The 22,753-nt window shown below is 38.8% G+C and overlaps 1 protein-coding gene across 1 annotated transcript in view; it reads left to right on the forward strand.

Annotated features, from left to right (window-relative positions):
- The window catches only part of LOC124287855 (BCL2/adenovirus E1B 19 kDa protein-interacting protein 3-like), a 41,771-nt gene extending 19,018 nt beyond the window's left edge, over positions 1-22,753 (forward strand). The window contains exons 3-6 of the mRNA XM_046724342.1: positions 9,513-9,573; positions 15,264-15,325; positions 16,710-16,868; positions 17,745-22,753. Coding sequence (XP_046580298.1) covers positions 9,513-9,573; positions 15,264-15,325; positions 16,710-16,868; positions 17,745-17,808 — 346 coding nt within the window. The 3' untranslated portion in view covers positions 17,809-22,753. The remainder of the gene's footprint in view (positions 1-9,512; positions 9,574-15,263; positions 15,326-16,709; positions 16,869-17,744) is intronic.

Genomic DNA, 22,753 nt, shown 5'->3' on the forward strand with positions numbered 1-22,753 from the left:
TATGTATTTTTCTTGGCTTGTATTACCCGTGAAGGTCTGGGTTAGAATATTGATCTTCAGTAACCCATGCTTGTCATAAGAGGCGACTAAAAGGATCCGGTGATCAGGCTCGCTGACTTGGTTGACACATGTCATCAGTTCCCAATTGCGCAGATCGATGCTCATGCTGTTGATCACTGGATTGTCTGGTCCAGACTTGATTATTTACAGACCACGCCATATAGCTGGAATATTGCTGAGTGCAGCGTAAAACTAAATTTACTCACTCACTCACTCTTGGCTTATATCTTTTACCTGTGTTCAAGTTGACTTTCCTGATCCAACATAATACACCAAAATATGAGATGAGCCACCAAACCCGGCTGCTCACATGTTTGGTGTGTGGCATGCATTATGTGGGATTCAGTGATCTGAATATTTTAGCTAACTCACATTTGTATTGTGTCATTGTATTCATACAACAAAAAGGCTATGCAGTCTCCTAATAGAATAACTACCCCTCGATACCCTACACTCCCCCTTGTGGGGAGGGGCAAGATTGACATTTTTAATCAGAAATACTGTTATCTAAAGTAACGTTATAACTGCAAATACAGTGAAGCCCCCGTTAGTCCGACTCCGATAATCCGGATGTCTCAGCCTCGGATGATTTCAGCTTGTTACCAATCTATGCCTATATAATTTGCCTCGATAATCTGAAATTCGCTTTCGAACCGGACGGTAAAGTAGCTGTCACCAATCAGTAAAATAAACAGTAAATTGCTTCACAGTCCGACGCTGTAAGTCGTGTTCACGAACCGTAACAACACCTCCGCGATGTTTACTTAATTAACTGGCCAACTGGGTTGTTGTTTTAATTAGACATTAAAAGCTCCCGACTGAAGATGCTGTACATTTACACTTTGATTGACACCACAATACAAAGGCGTGGATGACAAGTGAGCTGTTTTGTGATTGGTTAATGTACTTTGACAGACAGATGCGGTGACGCGGACTTAAAGTGATTTTGCTTTTACGACAATGCTGCAAGTCACAAGTGTGCTTCGCTAACTTTATGCTAATGTGACCAAATACCACGTCCTCATATACAACCAATGGATGCAGGAATAATTCAGACATTCAAGGCATACTACAATATATCGCTTGTTAGACATTACCTCACCTGTGCTGAGGAAGGACGTGATCAGACAAGTCGGATCAACATGGGATGTCACTGCAAAATTATTGATGTGATGAATTAAGCTTTACATTAAATGCTTATTTGTTTTATCCAGATTCGTGTCGCTTTTGTAATAGTTGGGGAAGCAACTTGGGTCTTGATTCAGTAGTCCGACTATTCGCAATCCGGACGAATTTACTGAGAAACGCAAACCGTCCGATTAACGAGGCTTCACTGTATAAGAACTAAAATCCAAATGGTCAGACCAGGGTTTTACGTAAAACACAGAAATGTGAGTCCAGTGAGCACAAACATCCATAATGGAAGGAGAAAAAATAATGTATATCGCACCCCGAGAGACACAGAATTATGTTCAATGTTGTACCAAATTCTCAACCAAAACTATGAAGTTTATCTTATAAATGTAATCATTACATTTTGAAGTACACTGCCCTGCACTATTTCATTACATTACAAGACCCTCAAATTTCCTGTATGGATAATTGAAATTTGGTTTGGGGGTCCTCGGGACACTCATTTTTGTAGAGCAAGGTAAAACCCAGACAGTCCCTAATTAAGCTTCAAATTCCTTAAGAGGAAGCAATCAAGACTTTGCCAAATCAGTGTTGACTTGTGTTGGCAGACCAGGCAATTGCCTAAATATGTAAACTGTGTAAATTGTTATAAAGGGCAGGGCTTTTCATGTCCACTCAAGAGGTCCAGGCGAACATGCCACAAAGCTGCCACTGTGTCCCATTAGAGCTATTGTCGGAGCACATGACTATTTCCAGCCTGCTCTAGCTGCATGTCCACAGGAAGACTGACCACTGCCTGACACATTCTTGACCATACAGAGCAGGGCAATTGATGAATCCCATGAATAAAGAATGAACCTGTGGACATTGTGTCACTCTGACCCAGACCTGACCTTGTGGACATTGCACAGGTGTGCATCATGTTTGAAATTATTTTTGAGTGATAAAGGGACACCTGATTACCTTTTTCACAGAGTGAAAGATGCTATTTTCAGGTGTTACCATGGTTACTCTTAATCCACCCAGATGTGGAACATGGGTCATTTTAGTATAGATGATTGTGTAAACGATGTTTATTGGCCATATTTTACAGGATTGGGTTTTTAAAATTATTTTTAAGGGGGTGGGGTTTGGGAGGAGGGTGGGTGGTTGTAAAATTTAATGAATTGTAACCTATTTTTTAAAAGGTGCGGGATCCATAAAACCTCAAACTCTTAGTGATACTACTTGAATGATTTTTATCTTCCTCAGATTTTTCAATTTATCTTCTTGAGACATTTCAATCTGCCATTGTAAAAGAATTATAAAATATGATAAAAGGCAACAGCTGTATTGAGAGAGACTTTCACTGACACAAAGGCAGTTTTTGCTTCGTAGCTCAGTGTAAGGTGTTTTTTATCTCACTAAGATTTGGTTTGGTTTGGTTTACTGTTTTACACAGCACTCAGCAATATTCCAGCTACATGGGGACAGTCTGTAAATAATCAAGTCTGGACCAGACAATCCAGTGATCAACAGCATGAACATCAATCTACGCAACTGGGATACAATGACATGTGACAACCAAGTCAGCAAGCCTGACCACCCGACCCCGTTAGTCGCCTCTGACAACAAGCATGGGTTACTGAGACCAATTCTAACCCGAATCTTCACAGGTTCTCTCACTAAGAAATCCACATGCTGTTATCTTTAACGATGACGTAAAACAGATATATTCACCTGCTCAGAAATTTATATCCTACTCACATAGGATACATAGTCTCTTATCAAGAACCGATCTCAATATTCCGACAGGGAGGTAAAATACATGTTTATAGCCCTCTCTAACAGGTCGATCAGGACGGTGCACTCAGGCTGAAGGAGTCGTTGTCGGCACAGGTACTACAGATACGTACCCCAGGTACGTTTCTGTATACAGACATGCACCCTAAACAAAGTAAAAATACAGAAACGTACCCGCTATCGTAAAAGGCGGAGGAGTCCATATTCCGCAACCCAAAACCGAAACCGTATGTAGTTGTTCCCGTTCAACTGATTCCGAGTGGTATTCATATGCATCGCGAAATATCCGTTACTGTGTATACTCATTACTTACATAACGCAATCAAATGTATCTAATACAACAGCATGACAGTTCCAATCAAGAATATGACACAATGGGAATGGAATCGTCCTAGGGTACGTTTCTGTATTCCCATTATGGCCAAGGTACATATCTGTAGTACCCGTGCCGACAATGACCCCTTCAGCTGCACTCAGCCATACTGGCCTGTGGTCAAATAAGTTCAAAGTAAAATATTGATGTTTTTATTTCTGCCTGATTGACCCAAAGCATGGACACAATAGATGCAGCTGGACAGAACTATTTTGGAAACTGCTTCAAAGCAGTTAAGCTAGCCATCACCACAAATTAGTGTCCCTTGATGTAGATCTGCTCATGACCTTTTGTAAAGGTCACGTCCTGCTTGTGAAAGTAGAGGATATTAGGACTTTGAACTGTGGAAATGCCAAGTGTTTAGACATGACAACATTGAAGAGTGGCATAGGTTCAGAGTGTAAGTGTAGGACACAGATCATGTTGGTGACATTTCAAGATGCTCTCATCTGTTCTCTGAGTTTTTATTAAAACAGAAATTATCATCTTCTTATGTAAACTTAAAAAAATTGGTTTATCGATGTGACTTTTCGAATTCAATGGGAATTTCTGTCGGATTCTTGTTTTTCCTGTGTTTTGGCTGAATTATCAGAGAAGTACAAGATTCTGCTAGGCCAGTGAGCATGAAGTAGGAAAGATTTTTAATTTGGTAGACTTGGCAGAATTTTCCCGTCTAGGCAGCCTTGAATAAATCCCTGACTCCATAAAAACATTTTGACATGTTTCAATGACTGTAGGTCTGATATTCAGATTGAATGGAGATAGACATGGATAACTAATTAATAGATCACCGACTCACAGTAATATGTGAATGAGATAAGGGCAGCAGCTGCTGTCAGGCTTGGCTGCCAAGGCTCCATACAGGGTTCTGATCACAGCAGACGCCATATTGGCCAGACCTTGGAGGGGATTTTGTCAAAAAGTCCCTTGTAATCTAAAACCTGGGTTATAGAAATCTCAACAATTTCAAAGTAGTATTAAAAATATTCCATTCATTTGAAATGGAAAGAAATTATGAACAATGTTTACTTGCTGTGGACCTGAAACCAAGTAGTTGCAGTTGTGAATGCACAACAGTAACTAGGAATGCTCCACAGCCGATAGGAATGCACAACAACACCCAAGGAATACACAGCAGCCTCTAAGAATGCACAGACATACGGATCAATGATCAGACCACATCATCAACAATAAAATGCACATGCAAGTGCAATAAATTAATGTCCCATGTATTCATGTTGTACTACACAACTTGTCCTGGCCACAGAAATAAATATATCACCATTGTAAGCCCGGGCTTCCTCATACGATGTACTGAGACACACTGTGTGAGATGTTCTGCCACCATGTTGTTTTCTGTCCTTGATGCTGACAACAGGCATGTGTCTATCAGTGCACCATCTGGGAATATCGCCAGACCTTCACTGCACAACTTTAATATACTATTCACACTTTGCTAAGGTACAAATCTTGGATTCTACAGAAAACAATGATGTGGGGTTAAATTTGGTATAAGTATCTAAGCTTATTGTAAAAGTGGATCCCAGGTTTCAGTATGTCATTGCATCTTGTGGATCCCATACCTGTTGTTGACAGGTGTTGTGTACTTGTCAATGACTCGTTCCATTATCTGCAAAATGGTTGATTGGTGCCATGAAATCCATTTTTATGGTTACTCATGTATCAAGTACATACAGACAGATTAAAGTGGCAGTTTGCCTAAACAGGTGTTACCATATCATTATTTATCCAGTTTTAAATGGATACAATTTCAAATTATAAGTCTATGTTTAAGTAAAGTTGTGAATTTGTGTGATCCTTAGCAAAGTGTGAGAAGTATAGTTTAGTTTGGTAAAGTATCTATGTATGATAAGAGCATTTATAGTTAGTAGCTTCACGTCTCCTGCAGCAGCTATCTAGAAATACATCTTTAAGTTTTTATATAAATGATATATTCCTTTCAAACCTTGAGTGTTTAGTGAAAGGAGTGTTGCCATGGTTATTTCCATTCAGAATGAAACACTCTATTAATTTTCCACTTGTTGAGCTCGCCAATCAACAGTAATGAGGGAATTTGGTAAATTATATTCTTAGTTGGTGGGATGCATATGTTGTTTTGCATCCTCTGTAATTGAAAATGGTTTCCTGACTGTCCGACAATCTTGTAATGGGCGATGAGAACGTTAACGTTACTATACATCAGACAACGAATATATATGTAATTATCATCATTGGTAGCAAGACCCATCTGATTCTATTTTAATTAAAATGTAACACCTTGAGCATGCCCAAGTGCAAGGAAACTGACGCTTTATCAATAGCCATTATTAGTTTTTTTTTATCTTGATCAGGTGTGGCTGGGTAGCCTAGTGGTTAAAGTGTTCACTCATCACACCAAAGGCCTGGGTTTGATTCCCACATGGGTACAATGTGTGAGGCCCATTTCTGGTGTCCCCTGCTGTGATATTGCTGGAATATTGCTAAAAGCAGAGTCTGTCTTATATTTAAATAAAACAGTAGTTCACATTCCATTTTCCTCCTGTTCTCAGCTCAAGCAACTTACTCATCCATTTTTCAGCTCTTTGTTATAAGTGATTCTCTAGCGTTCTCTTGTCGCGCCAAAGACCCGGGTTCGATTCCCCACATGTGTACAGTGTGTGAAGCCCATTTCTGATGTCTCCTGCGGTGATATTGTTGGAATATTGCTAAAAGCGGCGTAAAACTCACTCACTCACTCACTCACTCATTTGTTATCAGAAACTACTGTTTGTTCCATAACATTCAAATATTTGTTTGTGGAAGTATACTAGTTTGACTTTATGAGATAAGAGATAAGATCTTATCCATTGCATAGCATTCCATGAAGGAACATTGGCAATATTGTATAAATTACAAATATAAACAATGTGCAAAGATTTTTATATAAGTATAATTTCTTACCATGAGTTATCTCTAAAAAAAGATACGATATGTGAGCCTACTGTGGCAGTATGACGGCTGTGATGGATGGATGTCCGGAAGCATGAGAGGAGCCGAGAGAATACATCAGGTCATTGACAGGTCAATGGACACATAGTTCTCATACTGGTCTGATGAGGTCACTCCCAACCTGTCTTTGTCCAAACCCCTACCTATATATACACATGTAACCAATGCAGATGAATCACTGTATCATCACAGGGACTAGTTAATGAAATAAGTGCTTTCATTTCATGACTCACCTGTGTAATTATCATACCCCCATCAGGATTCTATGTTAGATTAGAATTGATCTTCAGTAACCCATGCTTGTCGTAAGAGGCAACTAACAGGATCGGATGGTCTGGCTCGCTGACTTGGTTGACACATGTCATCAGTTCCCAGATGCGTAGATCGATACTCATGCTGTTGATCACTGGATTTTCTGGTCCAGGTTCGATTTACAGACCGCCACCATATAGCTGGAATATTGCTGAGTGTGGCGTTGAACAACCAACCAACCAACCATGTTGACCTTGTTCCCAGCAACCTGCTGGTAGTAAGTGGAGTGAGTGAGTATATGTTACTTCTCTGTTAGCAATATCCCAGCAATATTATGGTGGAGTAACAGAATATGGGCTTCATAAATTGTACCCATGTGGGGAATAGAACCCAGGTCTTCCGCTTGATGAGCGAACACTTTAACCACTTGGCTACCCACTGCCCTGGTTGTAAGTGAGTGAGTGAGTATGGTTTTTACGCCATTTTTGGCAATATTCAAGCAATATCACTGCGGAGGACACCAGAAATGGGCTTCACACATTGTACCCATGTGGGGATAGAGCTCGAGTCTTCTGCTTGACGAGCAAGGTCTTTAACCACTAGGCTACCCACTGTGCTAGTAGTGAGGTTAAGCTAAATACATTGGGTTCAGGAGAATGATGATGTCATACTCTGGCAGTGTGGGTCTTTCAAAACTTTAATCACTGCATTGTCTGGTCCAGACTTAACCATTTTCATGCCAGTACCATATAGCTGCAATAGTACCATGAGCTGCATTAGCCAGCAAATATCAAGGTTTTATAACAACAGGTCTCTTACTATGTCAATGAATTAAGACATTCCAAAGTAACCATGGACCATTGTTGACTGTCCTGCGGACTTTCTGTAAAGAAATTTCTAAATATGCTGCAAGTCGTCTTCCCATAGGTCAGCGTGACCTTGTTTCTTTCCAACTCAGCTATGCCAGCAGTGTGTGCTAGGAAGGCGACAGATATGTGCTGACTCAGCTAAACAGCCTGCGTATGACATTTACAGAAATAATGGGAAAGTAATTGTTTTTCATGTTTATGAAAGATTTTCTTGTCATTTTTTACCATAATTCCAAAACAGCAACTGATTCTTATCAATTACAATACATGACTGTTACCAAATACTCAATGTTTAATTCATAAGTCGGATTTGGTATACCTACACCTCGGACATTGTGTTTTCCATATACATGTGGTGTTCCTGCCTGCATCTGGTGCAAGTAACCATGGCAACTGGGACTGTGAACATGCCTCTTTTCCCCTGGCATGAGGACTGTACTGGAAGTGCAGCCTCTTGCATGACCTGCTGTTGGGACACACTGCACCTCATGTGGATATTTACCAGGGCCAAACAGAACATGTGCAGTGATGAAGGCAGCAGTCAATTTATGAAACATTAACAGAAAATAATAGCACAATTTATTATTATTTGCTTTTGAAGTATTTCATCATACATGTATTCTATTCAAAAGTGTACGTTGTCATGATAGCTTTGTACATTTTACTGTGCAGAGTTACCTCCCTTGGGCATGCAGGCAATCTGAGTGAGTGAGTGAGTTGGGTTTTATGCCACTTTTTGTAGTATCACAGCTAGTGGATAGCTGAAATTGGCTTCAATGTATGCATGTGGGGAATTTTAACCAGATCTTTGGTGTGATGAGTGGGTGCTTTATCCACTTGGTGGGTACAATGTGTGAAGCCCATTTCTGGTGTCCCCCGCCAAATATTGGTGGAATATTGCTAAACGCAGCGTAAAACCATACTCACTCACTCAATTATCCACTTGTCTACCCCATCACTCGCTTTTAGCAATATTCCAGCAACGTCACGGCGGGGGACACCAGAAATGGGCTTCACACATTGTACCCATGTGGGGAATCGAACCCGGGTATTTGGCATGACGAGCGAACACTTCAACCACTAGGCTACCCCACCGCCCCTAGGACACCTGAAGCCTAAGTTACCCTGGTTATGTGGTTGCTGTGTTGGTGGGTTTCAAGGACGTGCCCAGGGGCGGATACAGCTTTTTTAGTAAAAGGGGTGGGGGTTGTGCATACTATTGAGAAAAGGGAGGGTGACATTTCATTTTCACGCGAGTTTCAATGGTCATTTAATGAACTTTCAGGACAAAAGGGGGATGCGCACCCCTGCACCCCCCTTCTGGGTCCGCCTATTGTGCTAGTCCTAAACCTGCACCACTTCAGTACAGCGCTGTATTTGTGTACAATTGTTCCTCAGGAGCCAATTCTGACAGAGGCCACTAATGAGAAAGGATTAGGTCAGAGACCTGGTTGATGGATTTCATTATATCCCAATTGCATAGATCGATGCCAATGATGTCGGTCACGGTTGGTCTCATCCTAGACTAACAACTAGTCTCTGAAATGGACATATTTTACAGAAACAAAGTACATAGTAAAAAACAAAATAAAATATGATGAAAAGGAGCCCTGAGACTTTCTTCATTCCTGAAACTGTGGAAATCTAATCTTGCCACATTTTCTAGACTTGCGTGGGCTTTCTTGGATATATTTGCTTCAGGGTCTGTATGACTGATTAGTCTCATCCAGACGTGATATTTTATTTTTCACAAACTTGTAGAGGGTGTTGAATCCTTGTCTGACATGTGTATAGGTACAGTCGGCCTTCTAGAAACCTCTCAACCAATGTAGTCTATCCCAGTATCAATAAACAAAGGGGAATAACTCAAGTACTCTGGTTGATGCATACCATCAATAAAAACCTAGAAACAACACTACACATTTCACTAGACATTTCAATATGCTGCCACTAAAAATCATCAGAAATAAACTTATATACTGAAACATATCAAGAACATTAAACTAAACCCATTCTTTATATCATGAAGCTAAAATTGTTTTTCTACTTTTCAGCCCCAAAAGCCCACACAGTCCCAACTCAGAATGGGCCGCGTCAGACTGGAGATCCAGAACTGTAAGTATAAGTCAGCATCAACCCCTACACACACACTATAAGTTGCAGAATTATTATTGGCTTTTCAGTGGCAACAAGTTTGACTTAGCCTGAAATTGGTGGTAGTGCTCTTTTCCGGAGCTGAACTCTAAAACCGTTCATTTTTATTATAACAGGATCAGGGTGGTCAGGCTTGCAGACTTGGTTGACACGTGTCATCATATCCCAGCTAATTGAGGCTCATTATGTTTGTTGATCACTGGATTGTCTGGTCTGGACTTGATTATTTACAGACCGCCGCCGCCATATAGCTGAAATATTGCTGAGTGTGACGTCAAACAACCAACCAACCAGTGCAATTGACTTCACTTACTCCTGTTGCTTCCTGACATAGAATCAACCAATTCTCTTGATTTCTCCTTAACTGATTATACAACAAGGAATATATTTTTCACCTAGATACAGTAGAGGTATTGACATACCACTCCTGGATAAGTTGTAACTCACTGCTGTCTGTTACTCGTCACGACCCTGTAGCAGGTCACTGTTAACGATACCACCTTCGTACATGCTTTGTCTTCACCTTCTATCCTCCAACTTCCTCATTTCCGTATTTTGACAAGCATTTTTCCATCAACAAGGAAAGCTGGATACAAGAATCTGTAAGCTCTATAAATAGGAACTGTTAGTTCAAATGACTTGGCAACTCTTTCTTATGATGTTGTTTGTTAACACAAGCTCAGCCTAATCTTTGACAAATATTTTGAGTCGATGGCGCCAAGTGTTGTTGTGAACATGGTGAAGCGGTTGTTTGTTCCTGAACAACCTGGTGGCATGGAACAGTGCTGCATGCCGTGTTGTAGCATTCCAACATGGTTGACATTGTTGTCGTGTTGTTATGTTGTCAGTGTCAGAGAAGTCTGGGTCATATTGCCAGGGTGACCACTCTGTATTAACTGACTGTGTGTTAAATGTCTAGTGATTGACTACAGTGTGTTACAATAGACTACAGTGTCCTGTGACTGTCTGTAGTGTGACATTATACAGTTGACTACAGTGTCCTATGATTGACTACAGTGTGTTACAATTTACTACAGTGTCCTATGATTGGCTACAGTGTCCTATGACTGGCTACAGTGTCTTACAATTGACTACAGTGTCCTGTGATTGACTGTAGTGTGTTACAGTTGACTACAGTGTCCTGTGATTGACTACAGTGTGTTACAATTGACTACAGTGTCCTGTGATTGGCTACAGTGTCCTGTGATTGGCTAGGGCATGTTACAATTAACTACAGTGTCCTATGATTGGCTATAGTGTCCTATGACTGGCTACAGTCTCTTACAATTGACTACAGTGTCCTGTGATTGGCTACACTGTGTTACAATTGACTACAGTGTCCTGTGATTGGCTAGGGCATGTTACAATTAACTACAGTGTCCTATGATTGGCTACAGTGTCCTATGACTGGCTACAGTCTCTTACAATTGACTACAGTGTCCTGTGATTGGCTACACTGTGTTACAATTGACTACAGTGTCCTGTGATTGGCCAGGGCATGTTTCAATTAACTACAGTGTCCTCAGTGATTGGCTACAGTGTCCTATGATTGGCTACAGTGTGTTACAATTGAGAAATCTCATGCCTGACTAAGGTGTCTTATGACTGTCTTCAGAATGGTACAGTGATCACAGTCTGATTATTTTCCATGGTATCTCATGATTGACTAGGGCGTCTTTTGATATGGCTCCAGCCCTTTGTGATCCATTTTCAGCTCAAGGTTGAAGCCTTCACTCATACCATTCGGTTTAAACAATATTTATTTCCTTTGATGACATATGTATACATTTACACATAACCAGGTTTTAGGGATTGGCAAACAGGCAAAATTGCCTATATTAATGCCTCTCCCCACATAATACGGAGCATATATACACAGATGTCACTCATTAATCAGAGGAAAACAAAACACACATCTACATTAATAATCCGCTTATGTGGCGCTCATATGCAGGCACATTGCCTGCTCACGACGCTATGTACATTACTATCCCCAGTCATAGGACACTTTCATACTTTCCAAATTTTTTTAACTCCCTGGGAAGCATACAGCCATGCTGCCTGTTAGGCACAATGAACTAAGCACTCACATTCCCAGCACATGCTCACGGGTACCCATTTTACAGCTTGGTGAACTGAGACACATGTCATCATATCCCAATTGCGTAGATCGATGCTCAGACTGTTGATCACTGGATTTTCTGGTTCAGACTCAATTATTTACAGACCATAGCCATATAGCTGGAATATTGCTGAGTGGTGTTAAACAACAAACAAACCCTTGGTTCAAACACTAAAGAAATAAACCCAAACTCCCCAGAACCCCTCGATTTGAAGACTCTTTATACAGACCAGTTGCTGTTAAAACCATGACATCTACTATGTCCACAGTACCTTGGCATCATTTTTGTCTCAGAACTGAGCTTGTAATGATCCAATGGGACTGACGGGGCTGCTTTGTTAGACAAGACAGTGCTTGCCTCAGCTGTTACTTGGATGCATCAGATGTCGCAGTCAGATGTGTCCTTGTCAGCAGGAATCCAGTAGATTGTGCACATCCTGTGTATGATTTACTGCTCATAGGACTGACTGGGAAGTAGATCCTGATAGTCTCACTTAAACACACAACAGCTTGCAGAGAATTTCATTAAATATTATCAAACACATCCCATACTCATTCCCTTTCTCAGTTCTAGCAATCTATACTTTTCCCCTTTTCTGCTTTAGGAGCCTATACTCATCACCTTTCTCAACTCCAAGCAGTCTATACTCATCCCCTTTTTAACTCCAAGCAGTCTATACTCATCCCTTTCTCAGCTCAAGAATCCTATACTCATCCCTTTAGCAGCCTAAATGAACCCCCTTTCAGTTCTAGCTGCTGATTCTGACCCCTTTTCAACCCTTGAAGCCTAAACTCCCTAATCAGTTATGGATGGGGTCTTTAAAGGACCCAGCTTGAAATGGGGATTGAATAGTCTTGGCATTAACTATGCATCAGCTTCAGTTTGTGGTGGATTCCCATAAAGAGAATGTCAAACTGCTGTGGCAGTTTCCTACAGATATAACTAGGTGATGATAAGCAATAATACACCATCACAGATTATTGATTGACTGGAATAAATGCTTTATGTTATCACCATTGAACATAAAAGTGGCAATTTTGTAGCTTTATTAAATTGGGTTTTTTTCAGAGTGGTTAAAAAAAGTATTTCAATATTCCAAAGCTTATATGAAGTCTAGACCATAAAGCCTTGTATTACACATTGCACTGCTGTCTTCTAAAATGTTGTTTTTGCTGGTTTCATTTCAGTTTGATTTAATGCAGATATTCCAGTCATTGCATGGCACTAAGTAATACAAAGCCAAGCAGATGTTCCTTACATTGTGAAATTGATAACTGTAGTTTGTGGAAGCAAATGATATATTGTTATTGACGCTATCGATTATCCTTTCTTTCTTCAAAGTAATTTGCTGTGGACATTTCTCGTTATCATCGCTGTCACTGTTATCAGTTTTAGTTATCAAACGGAATTGTGTTTTGTTTCTCTTGCAAATTATGAATTGTTTATGTACATGCTGTGTTGTCATCCAAATAATTGAAGAAGTTAGTTGGTTCAAGACCATTTGCGCATAAAAGAGGAAATGAAACATTACCAACATCTTCTCTCAGGCACATAGTTGATATATCCCTTTATACAACTAGAGTGCATTATGGCCATTGGTTGCGCGGTTCTTTATTCCTTGTAACGACCCTAGTAAGTGCATCACACCTAAGGTCAAGCCCATATCACCCTTGAGGAAGGTGCTAACTTATCTGTATAAAATCGTTAATGAATCTATTAAAAGATGTGAGCAGGTTGTATTGCCAAGATCTAAAACAGGATGAACATGAGAACATAAACAGGATGAACGTGAGAACCATGAACAGCAGAAACAGCGTGAACGTGAGACCATAAACAGGGTGAACGTGAGACCAGAAACAAGATGAACATGAGGCCATACTCAGGATGAATGTAAGACCATAAACGGGATGAACATTAGACCTTAAACAGGATGAACTTGAGACCATTAATAGGATAAACGTGAGACCATAAACAGGTTGAACTTGAAGCGATAAACAGGATGAACATGTCCTGCCCAGATGGTCTGGTCTACCACAAACTGAATGGTTGTCAAAAGTAGACTTTCTGTCTGGGGCCAAATAGGTCACCAATACCAGGAATACCTCTTGCTTGTCCTTGGAGCTGACTGACGAGGATGAGTGATGGCGGTTGGGATACGGATGACATGCCAACTGATCCCGTTAGTCAACTCTTACAACAGGCATGGCTTGTATGACAAGCACTAATGCTGAACCAGTTCTCTGTGCTTTACTTTTGCTTACCTTGTGGAACTGATTAAAACTGACAGTAAATGTTAGCATTGGGAACATTTTTGTTGTCTTTATAAAGCAGGACTAGATGAAATATTGAAGGCTAGTGAAATCAAATTTTCACTTGTAATAGTCTCCTGGACTAGACATTTAGAAAGTTAAATTTCTAAGGCTGATGATTTGTCACCATGGTCAAGATCAGTGACTGGGGCATATACTGGAAGGAGGTTGTCAGGATCGGCAATAGTCTGTCTCACAGTCCCTAAACCACATTATTTTCCCTACTGCTAAAGCCCTAGATGAAGCAAGTCTAGATTTCCTCAGGTTCTGAATCTCTGGTCTGTCTTGGGCTTCTTTTCAATTTAAATGGGTTTGTTTGTTACTAGCAAAATTATATATATTCAGAGACTAAGCATTAGTCTAGATCGGCAACTGTGGCTTATACTTGAATCAGGTGGTCAGTGCCTGGATTGATTGCATGTCCTTGAACCTTGATGTGTGGGTGTTCACTTACGATATCGTAAGAGGCGACTCTTAAAGGGGATCGGGTGGTCAGACTTGCTGACTTGGATGACACATGTCATTGGTTCCCAATTGCGTAGAACGATGCTCATGCTGTTGATCACTGGATTGTCTGGTCTAGACTCGACTATTTACAGACCACCACCATATAACTGGAATATTGCTGAGTGCTGTGTAAAACTAAACTCTCTCACTCTTAATCAAGTGTGACTTAAGCAACAAAACAAACTCACCCATAGTGACACAGAGTAACATTTGCTCTCTGGTGTTCTTCTATCACAGAATCACCACCGTAATAATCATGTTCCACTTTTAGAGTGACCCTGCCATTCAACCCACTCTCATCCTCACTGATCAATGACCACAGTCCAACTGGCCATGGGTAATTACAGCTGTTAGTGCACAGCTGTCCCAGGTCAAGGCTAGTCCACAGGGACTTGAGACCACTTGTAGAGTGTGTTTGATCAGAGATTTTCCTAACATAAATATTGAAGATAGGTCTTTCTGCTGTCAATGTTGGAACATGTGTTGTTGATATACGACCTCAGTGGGCATTTGAAGCCAAAACAAGTGACGTGTCCTGGCAACCGTGTTGTAATATTTGACAAGGATTGGAAATTGTATAATAAAATTGTTTGCATGGTTTGGTACACTTTTGGAGACCTATCATCACATGATGTATGCAAAAATTAATTAATAAAAATACTGTGTATATTGAATCTAATTTACATTTTTACTATTATATCTGTGTTTGCAGGAGGACCCCGGTACAGACTGGATCTGGGACTGGTCAAGCCGTCCAGAAGTGCTGCAACCAGGGTCAGATTTCTTACCATTCCAAATAATCCTCTGTGGTCTTTCTTTAAAGTTTTAGAACATAAGGCCACACCAGTTTTATTTCTTGTTTTACGGATTTGTGTCCTCAGGAAAACCTAAAGGCAGGATGGGAAAGAAAAAAAAAATCACCAGTCAAAGTAATATTCCTTTTCAATTCTAAAAGCATTTTACTTTTGGCAATTTCTGAAGTGTATAGGGGCAAAAAAACAATCTAAAACAATTTTTTGTGTAAGTTTGCATTTTTGGCAAATAAAAACATTAGGATTTTATTTTTTGAGTGGTGAAAATTAAATATATTTTTTTCTTATTCTTGAAAAAATACAACCGGCAGATCCGTAAAACAAGAAATAAAATTGGTCAGGCCTAAAGAAGCTAAAGGATAGTTATCTACCCATGCTCAGAGCCTGAAATTGTATCTTGTCATCTGTAAAAACTCACAAATTGGAGATAAACTTTTCTTGTTTCATTCGAATATAGTTGCAACTATCGTGGTGCTTGAGCAAGATGATTTGTATTCTGATGGTACAGGGAAGAATTAGGCTTAATTATGCACAGTTGTTTGCAATGCAATGTTAAAATGCCTTTGAATAATCCCACAGTGAACAAAGTCACCATTTCCTGCTTGTTTGACACATCATTGTATCCCATTGTGTAGATCTGGTCAGGTCCCAACTTCTCGAAACAAACTTAAGTCTAACTTTTGACTTAAGTGAGAGTTTTTACTCAAATTTGAGAAAACGCAGGAAAATGCATTTCCCAAAATAAAGTGAAATTGATATTAAACTCAAACATAGTAGACAATTTGAGTTTGGTGGATAGATTACTTTAGTTGTTTGGGCTTTTTTATTTTCAAGATGCAGTTGAGTTAAATATTCAGCTGTTTCAAATTGTAAAACTCAGTTTGAAATTTGAGTAAAAACTTAAGTTTGTTTCGAGAAATCGAGGTCTGATTATCTACAAACCGCCGCCATATTGCTGGAATATTGCTGAGTACGGCATTCAACAACAAACAATCACATTTAAGACTCTTCTGTGATGCTTTTTCTTAACTTGTGTTGAACATTGCTTGCAAGTCATTTCTGTAAAACTAAGCATTGAAACCTCTTCTTTCTTCTTGGTTGAGTAATCAGTGCAAGACAAGACACCTCTACAAAGACATGTATGATGTTAGTTTAGTCTACTAACATGAATCAAGGGGGAGAGTCTAATTCAGATTTTGTAATACATACTGACAGGTGATTCAGGCATGGAGCTGATTACTAAACTGATGTGTAGATAAATCTCTGACATGAACAGAGTCCAGGAGTTGGATAACTGTATGAAATGTTGGATGCTCAGATCAGTTTTCATGGTGTTTACGTTGCAGGGACTGGAACGGTAAGTTCCGCCACCCGACAGCGAAGCCCCGCAGACACATGATGAGCATGAGGAACACAAAGGTGATGAAGAAAGGCGTGTTTAACTTGGAGAACCTTCCCACGCTCCTACTGACCCATGCAGCAACCTTTTTCCTGGGAGCTGCTGTGTAAGTACAACAGTTGATGAGGAGGTGGTGATGATGGTGGTGATGATGTTGAGGAGGTGGTGGTGATAATGAGGATGATGATGAGGACGAGACGACACTAGTCAGGTTTGTCACACTTAGCAATATTACAACTATATGAGAGTGGTCTAAATAGTTGATGATGGACAAGATGGGGCGGTGGAGTAGCCTACTGGTTAATGCAATCACTCGCCACTCCGAAGGCCCAGTTCCATTCCCCACATGGGTACAATGTGTGAAGCCCATTTCTGGTGTCCCCTGCCATGATGTTGTTGGAATATTGCTAAAAGCGGCATAAAACCTAACTCACTCACTGGACAAAACAATCTAGTGATCGATGTCATGAGCATTGATTGATTTGCAAACAGAACACAATGACATTCATCAACCAAGTTGAGCCAGACAATCTGATCCCATTAGACGCCAATTATGACAACCTCTATCCGGTGGTGATGGTGGTGGCTGCAGTTTTGTCATCCTGAAGTTTCGCTTTCCTTAGCGATAATCTAGCTCCTAATTGGCTGCTAGGGCTACACCAATTTTATTTCTTGTTTTACAGATTTTTGTCCTCAGAAAACTTAAAGGCAGGACGGTAAAAAATAAAAATCACCAGTCAAAGTAATATTTTGTATATGGGGCAAAAGACAATCAAAACATTTTTTGCTGTAATTTACATTTTTGGCCAATAAAAACATGAGGATTTTTTTTTATGAGCGGGGAAAGCAAATTTTTATTTTTTTATTTTTCTTGAAAAAATGCGACCGGCAGATCCGTAAAGCAAGAAATAAAATTGGTCTGGCCTAATATAGAAATGAATTTCTACTTGTTTTTATCTCTCTCTGTTTGTTTTTTTTCCAGAATGTTCATGTATATCAAAAAGTACTGTCATCTGGCTGTGATTGCTCCTCCGACTATGGACTGATTGCTCCTCCTACAATGGACTGATTGACAGGTGTCAAAAATACACAACTGGTCTCAGCTTGGTCCCAGTGTACGGAGAGAAAGACATTTCAGAGCAGCGAAATTCAACACAAATTCTGCTCCAGGCTGAGACAGGACAGTCTTGCCCTTGTACTGCGAATATCAAGATAATAACAAAACGACACAATCTATAACATATAATGTGTGTAGCAACGTGTAAAACATTGATATTTAGCTGTAATTGTTTAATGCTGTTCAGGTATTTCTCATTGTAGCTGTGGTAATTTCATTTCCAGGGGGATTTGTTGATTAGGTGTTAAATTTGTTTTGAAAATACTTTTTATAATTTTAAAAAAAAGGCAATTCAGGTTTTAATCAATATTGTTAACTTTCCAATTCTTTTGTTTTGTTTATGCCATTCACATTGATATTAAATATGTCAGCAAACATGATAATGGATTTATTTGTTTTGTGCTTTGGTGCATGTCAGCAAAATCTTAAACTATTTCTCGGGTCATACATATTTTAATATTGAGTGCATTTTCATGAAACAGGGAACGTTGATTTTCCTATTGTCAAATGCTAAGATTTCATTGTACTTAATATTGAAATAAATAATTTAAATAGTTCTCATTATCTGTTTAATTGCAATATTCCAGTATCAATGATTTGATGTTTAACTGGTATTGTCATCTTGACCACAAGGTCCAAATTGCAAATGGCCGCCCTCTAGCCCATGGTCAGTAGAAGACAGTGGTGTTGGGTTGAGCCTACAATATAATTATGATCGCCATGACACATAAGCAGACCCAGACAAAGTGCACACCCTCCCTTTTTGAAGAACTCTGAACATTTATACATTATCTGTACAAACTGTGAAGTGATTATAACCAGTTACAACCCTTCTGGGGATATTTGTTTACCCAAACATTGGTACCATATTAAACATATTTCCAGGATTATTTGCATACATGTCATGCTTATAGTTCAACATTGGAGCTTTAAGTTTATCCCCCTTTCCAAGTGTTATATCTACACTCCATAGCAAACACACTCAACTGTGTTTTCTATAGGTAGGCGAGTGATTTTGCACACTGTAACGTGTATGTGTTTGAACATGTAACACTTGTTTTATACATGATGGCCTCAAATTTTATATCTGTGAGACGCTTATGCCTGTAAAGCTGTAAAGATTTATTCATTGTCATATCAGTGATTTAATGACTTACATATGGATCCGCCTCTAACGTTTTGCACAGTTAATTATCTTTTATGGTTCAAATTTGATGCTGTGATTTGTTCATCAGCAGAATTAGTTTAAAATTTGACCCATTTTAAGATTTCTGTGCTTTACAAACAGGGGTGTAGGTAGCCTAGTGGTTAAAGCAATCGCTCATCACGCCGAAAGACCTGGGTTTGATTCCCCACATGGGTACAATGCGTCAAGCCTATTTCTAGTGTCCCCCGACGTGATATGGCTTGAATATTGCTAAAAGTGGCGTAAAACTAAAACTCACTTTCTCACTGACTTTTGCAAACATCAAATTCACTTATGAGCTGAAGAACTTCTTTGCTGAACTTTCTCACGAATGTTTACTTGATTTTGTGTGCTTGAAACATTATGAAGCAAGTTTACTACTGTGGTGAAGTTGTCAGTGTTTGTTACTGTCTAGTTTGTGAAGTTCTTATTAATGTTCATGTGTTGTATTTGAAGACAGCTAGCGTGTGGTTAGAATCACTGTCCCCTGGGACATTTTGCTGCAACCACTTGTCTTTCAATATAAGCTGCGAACTTCATATTTGCCAATAGACCATGATGCAACACAACAAGGAATATTACAATATCGTTGTGATGTTAAATCTCCATGTTATAAATATTCATATTTTCATCATGACTTTTTGCAGTAGTCATTTATCATTGTCTAATAATGTTTGCATGAAGTCTTCATAAATTGAAGTAAGGGAAATTTAAATAATAATTATAATAAAGTTCATGGTATTAATTACTGGAATATTTCATGATTAGAGTTCAGTCATTGATTTAGTGTATTATTTGGTGGAAGTTCATTTTCCTTGTGAAATTGTATTCTTTTCAAATTGCCTGATTAACCAGGTGCCTTTGCATGTAAGGGAGGTAACTCTAGACTATTCTACACCCAAGATTTTACCTTCATGGCATTACACAGTTATAATTAATTTGAAGGGATTAACATGTATTTTAACGAGAATGGCAGTATAAATTAGACTCAATATATCCACTTCTGCCTCCAGCTAGCCCAGGGATTTGTCATAGCTGCAGGTTTTCAGTGTATTGGTGACATAACTGTTTAGATTTGTTTCCAAGTGCTGATTGTTATGTATGATGTTAAAATATGAATTAGCTTAGAATTATATTTAGTCATTTTGGATGTAAATGTAGCTTTATATGATTAAATGTAGGTTTAGTAAAACACTGTTTTCTTAAAAGTTGTCATGTTGTCAGGACTGGTCCTGTTTTGCAAGCTGTTACCATGGTTACACGAGTGATTCTCTGATTGATAATTCACCCTAATTGCTTTCATGTTAGCTTGTTTGCCATACATTGCCATGAGTGTAAGATACATAGACTAACACTTCGTCTGTTAAATTAACTTTTTTTTTCTTTCTTTTTTTCCAAAAAGTCCTTTCTTGTCATGTTTTTTCTGATATGGAATCAAGAAAACTAGACTTGTTTCAATGAGATCTGAATTTGCCAAGACAACTGATTTTGAAATATGAATTCCTGAGTCATATTAGATATTTCTAGGATGTAGGTACTCACCATTTTGGAGTTGCTTTTGTTTAAAAATATTGTTTCTGTATTTTCATTTGTATCTGCTTAGTGTTCAATGTAGTCCATTGCTTTTGTTGAAGTGCTATCTTTGCATCTAAGATAAATCAGCATTTTGTCAACCTCAAGTCTAACAGTGCTAATCCACCTTTTATCAGTCATAAATTTTTATTTCACAAATATTGTGTAGTTTTACCTTTTTGTGTTCTAGATTATCGAAGCATTTGGTGTTTTTAGTTTTTATTACCAGTATCCAAGACTTTTTCTCAATGTATTTATTTTGTGCAAGTATTACGGTGATCTGTAAATATGTTGGTCTTCAATCACAAAATTGTTTTAACGATGACTTGTTTAATCTTTTAGAATTTATTGAAAGATTTTATTCACTGAAGCTGTCTGTTCCTCAGTTGTGAGTGTTAAAATGTAAAATATTTTCATCAAAATGCTTCATATGTGCAAAATGGAAACAAAATTGGTTGCAAATGTTTGTTCCAATAAAAATGAAAATGAAACGATTAATACCTCATAAAAGAGGTATCAACAAAATTATATAACTAAACTTAAATATAGATCTGAAATGCATATATCTTTGGATCCCTCAAATCCATACTAAGCAAATACCTGTTTTGACAATCAGCTGACAAACAATAGTCATTGGTGTCATTTGTAATTTGACAGTTTCCAAGGTTGTGTATTGCTGTATATGGGAGCAGGTTTTAAGGACTTGAATATTTCGAAAAATGTGGCTTCATCAAGTTTTTATTCGATGTTAAGTATACAAACATTGTTTTTGGATGATAATATTTGGTAAACACAAATATGAATTTGTCACTAGACTATACAAAATAAAAAATATCATCCAGTGAGACATCTTTTTGTCATTAGCTGAGGAAGATGGGCCTCTGATGACGTTGTCGGACGAGGATTTCGAGAATGCCACATTTCCATGAGGTTCTTTTTACCGGTGATCCAGTAAGGTGACTTGACAGGGGTAGTGTGCAGTAAGACGTGTCCAAAAGTAACACTTAATAGGATTTGCATTTACAGATCCAGCTTTTCTCTAGTATTGGTTCCATATGAAATCACGGAAAAAATACTATTTTCCCAAAATGGATTTGACACTTTCAAATAATATTGGTCCTTTTATAAAGTACAATTTAGAATACATAAACGGTAATGATATTCACATGAACATGAATTGAACTTCACAATGTCAGCTTATGCTCTTAAGGTCCTTGTACTAAGAGCTTTATTACAAGAGTTCCTGATCATCACGGTCAAACAAAGATTGATCTGGTTGTTGCCTGTGATGGGCTATTTCAATGGTGCTGAGCAGGTCTGTCACAAAGAAGGTGTTAGGCATGGGAGCGGTTTATCGCGTGTACGCACAATTTATATTCCTGTTTCGTGATTGTGCTAAATTCATTCCCAACTATTTTCATGAAGCCATTTTGCTATCCGTAAACCATCCTTAAGTACCCAGGGTACATCTCTATTCTTTAATATATACCTCAAACCAATTTCTTACCATTGCTTGTTTTCAGCCATATTTAAAAGGCATGCTGCTAAAAATAGCTATCCAATCAAGCATGAGGAAGATGCTGACGGTGAAATCTCTTCCGAAACAAAAATTGTAGACTTTCGAGGTTATATTAAAATAGAAGAAAATTATGCTACTTTGTTTTATACGACCACACTTACTGCTATCGCGTAACATGAACTATAGTGTTATGAACAAAGTTCAAGTGTGCGTTATTATTTCTGAGTAGTATATAATGCCCTGAGTTATTAAGGATGTCTGTAATCCTGTCTTACAAGGACGAGCCTCTGTAAGACGTAAATAAACCACAGTTAACAACAGCGTAGCCAGGGGTCGTGGGATGGCGTACTGCTGATCATGGGGTGTCAGTTTGTGATCAGCGACTTCCAGGGAGGCGGGTTGTCACGATTGTGCATGCATCTTTAACTGCAGGTTTTCCTTGCAATGTGTGTTCTTTCAATAATGTATATGTTTCTTGTATTTGTATTTGGACAAATAAAAATGGTTAACTTGGACATTTGAACCTTTTTAATGACAGGTCTACTAGTTTTCACATGTAAAATCAAAAGTGTGTAATAAAAATGTCCTAGTCAGTGA

The sequence above is a fragment of the Haliotis rubra genome, unplaced genomic scaffold (genome assembly GCF_003918875.1).
Source record: "Haliotis rubra isolate DU_JTF1 unplaced genomic scaffold, ASM391887v1 Scf407, whole genome shotgun sequence".
Classification (NCBI taxonomy): Eukaryota; Metazoa; Mollusca; class Gastropoda; order Lepetellida; family Haliotidae; genus Haliotis; species Haliotis rubra.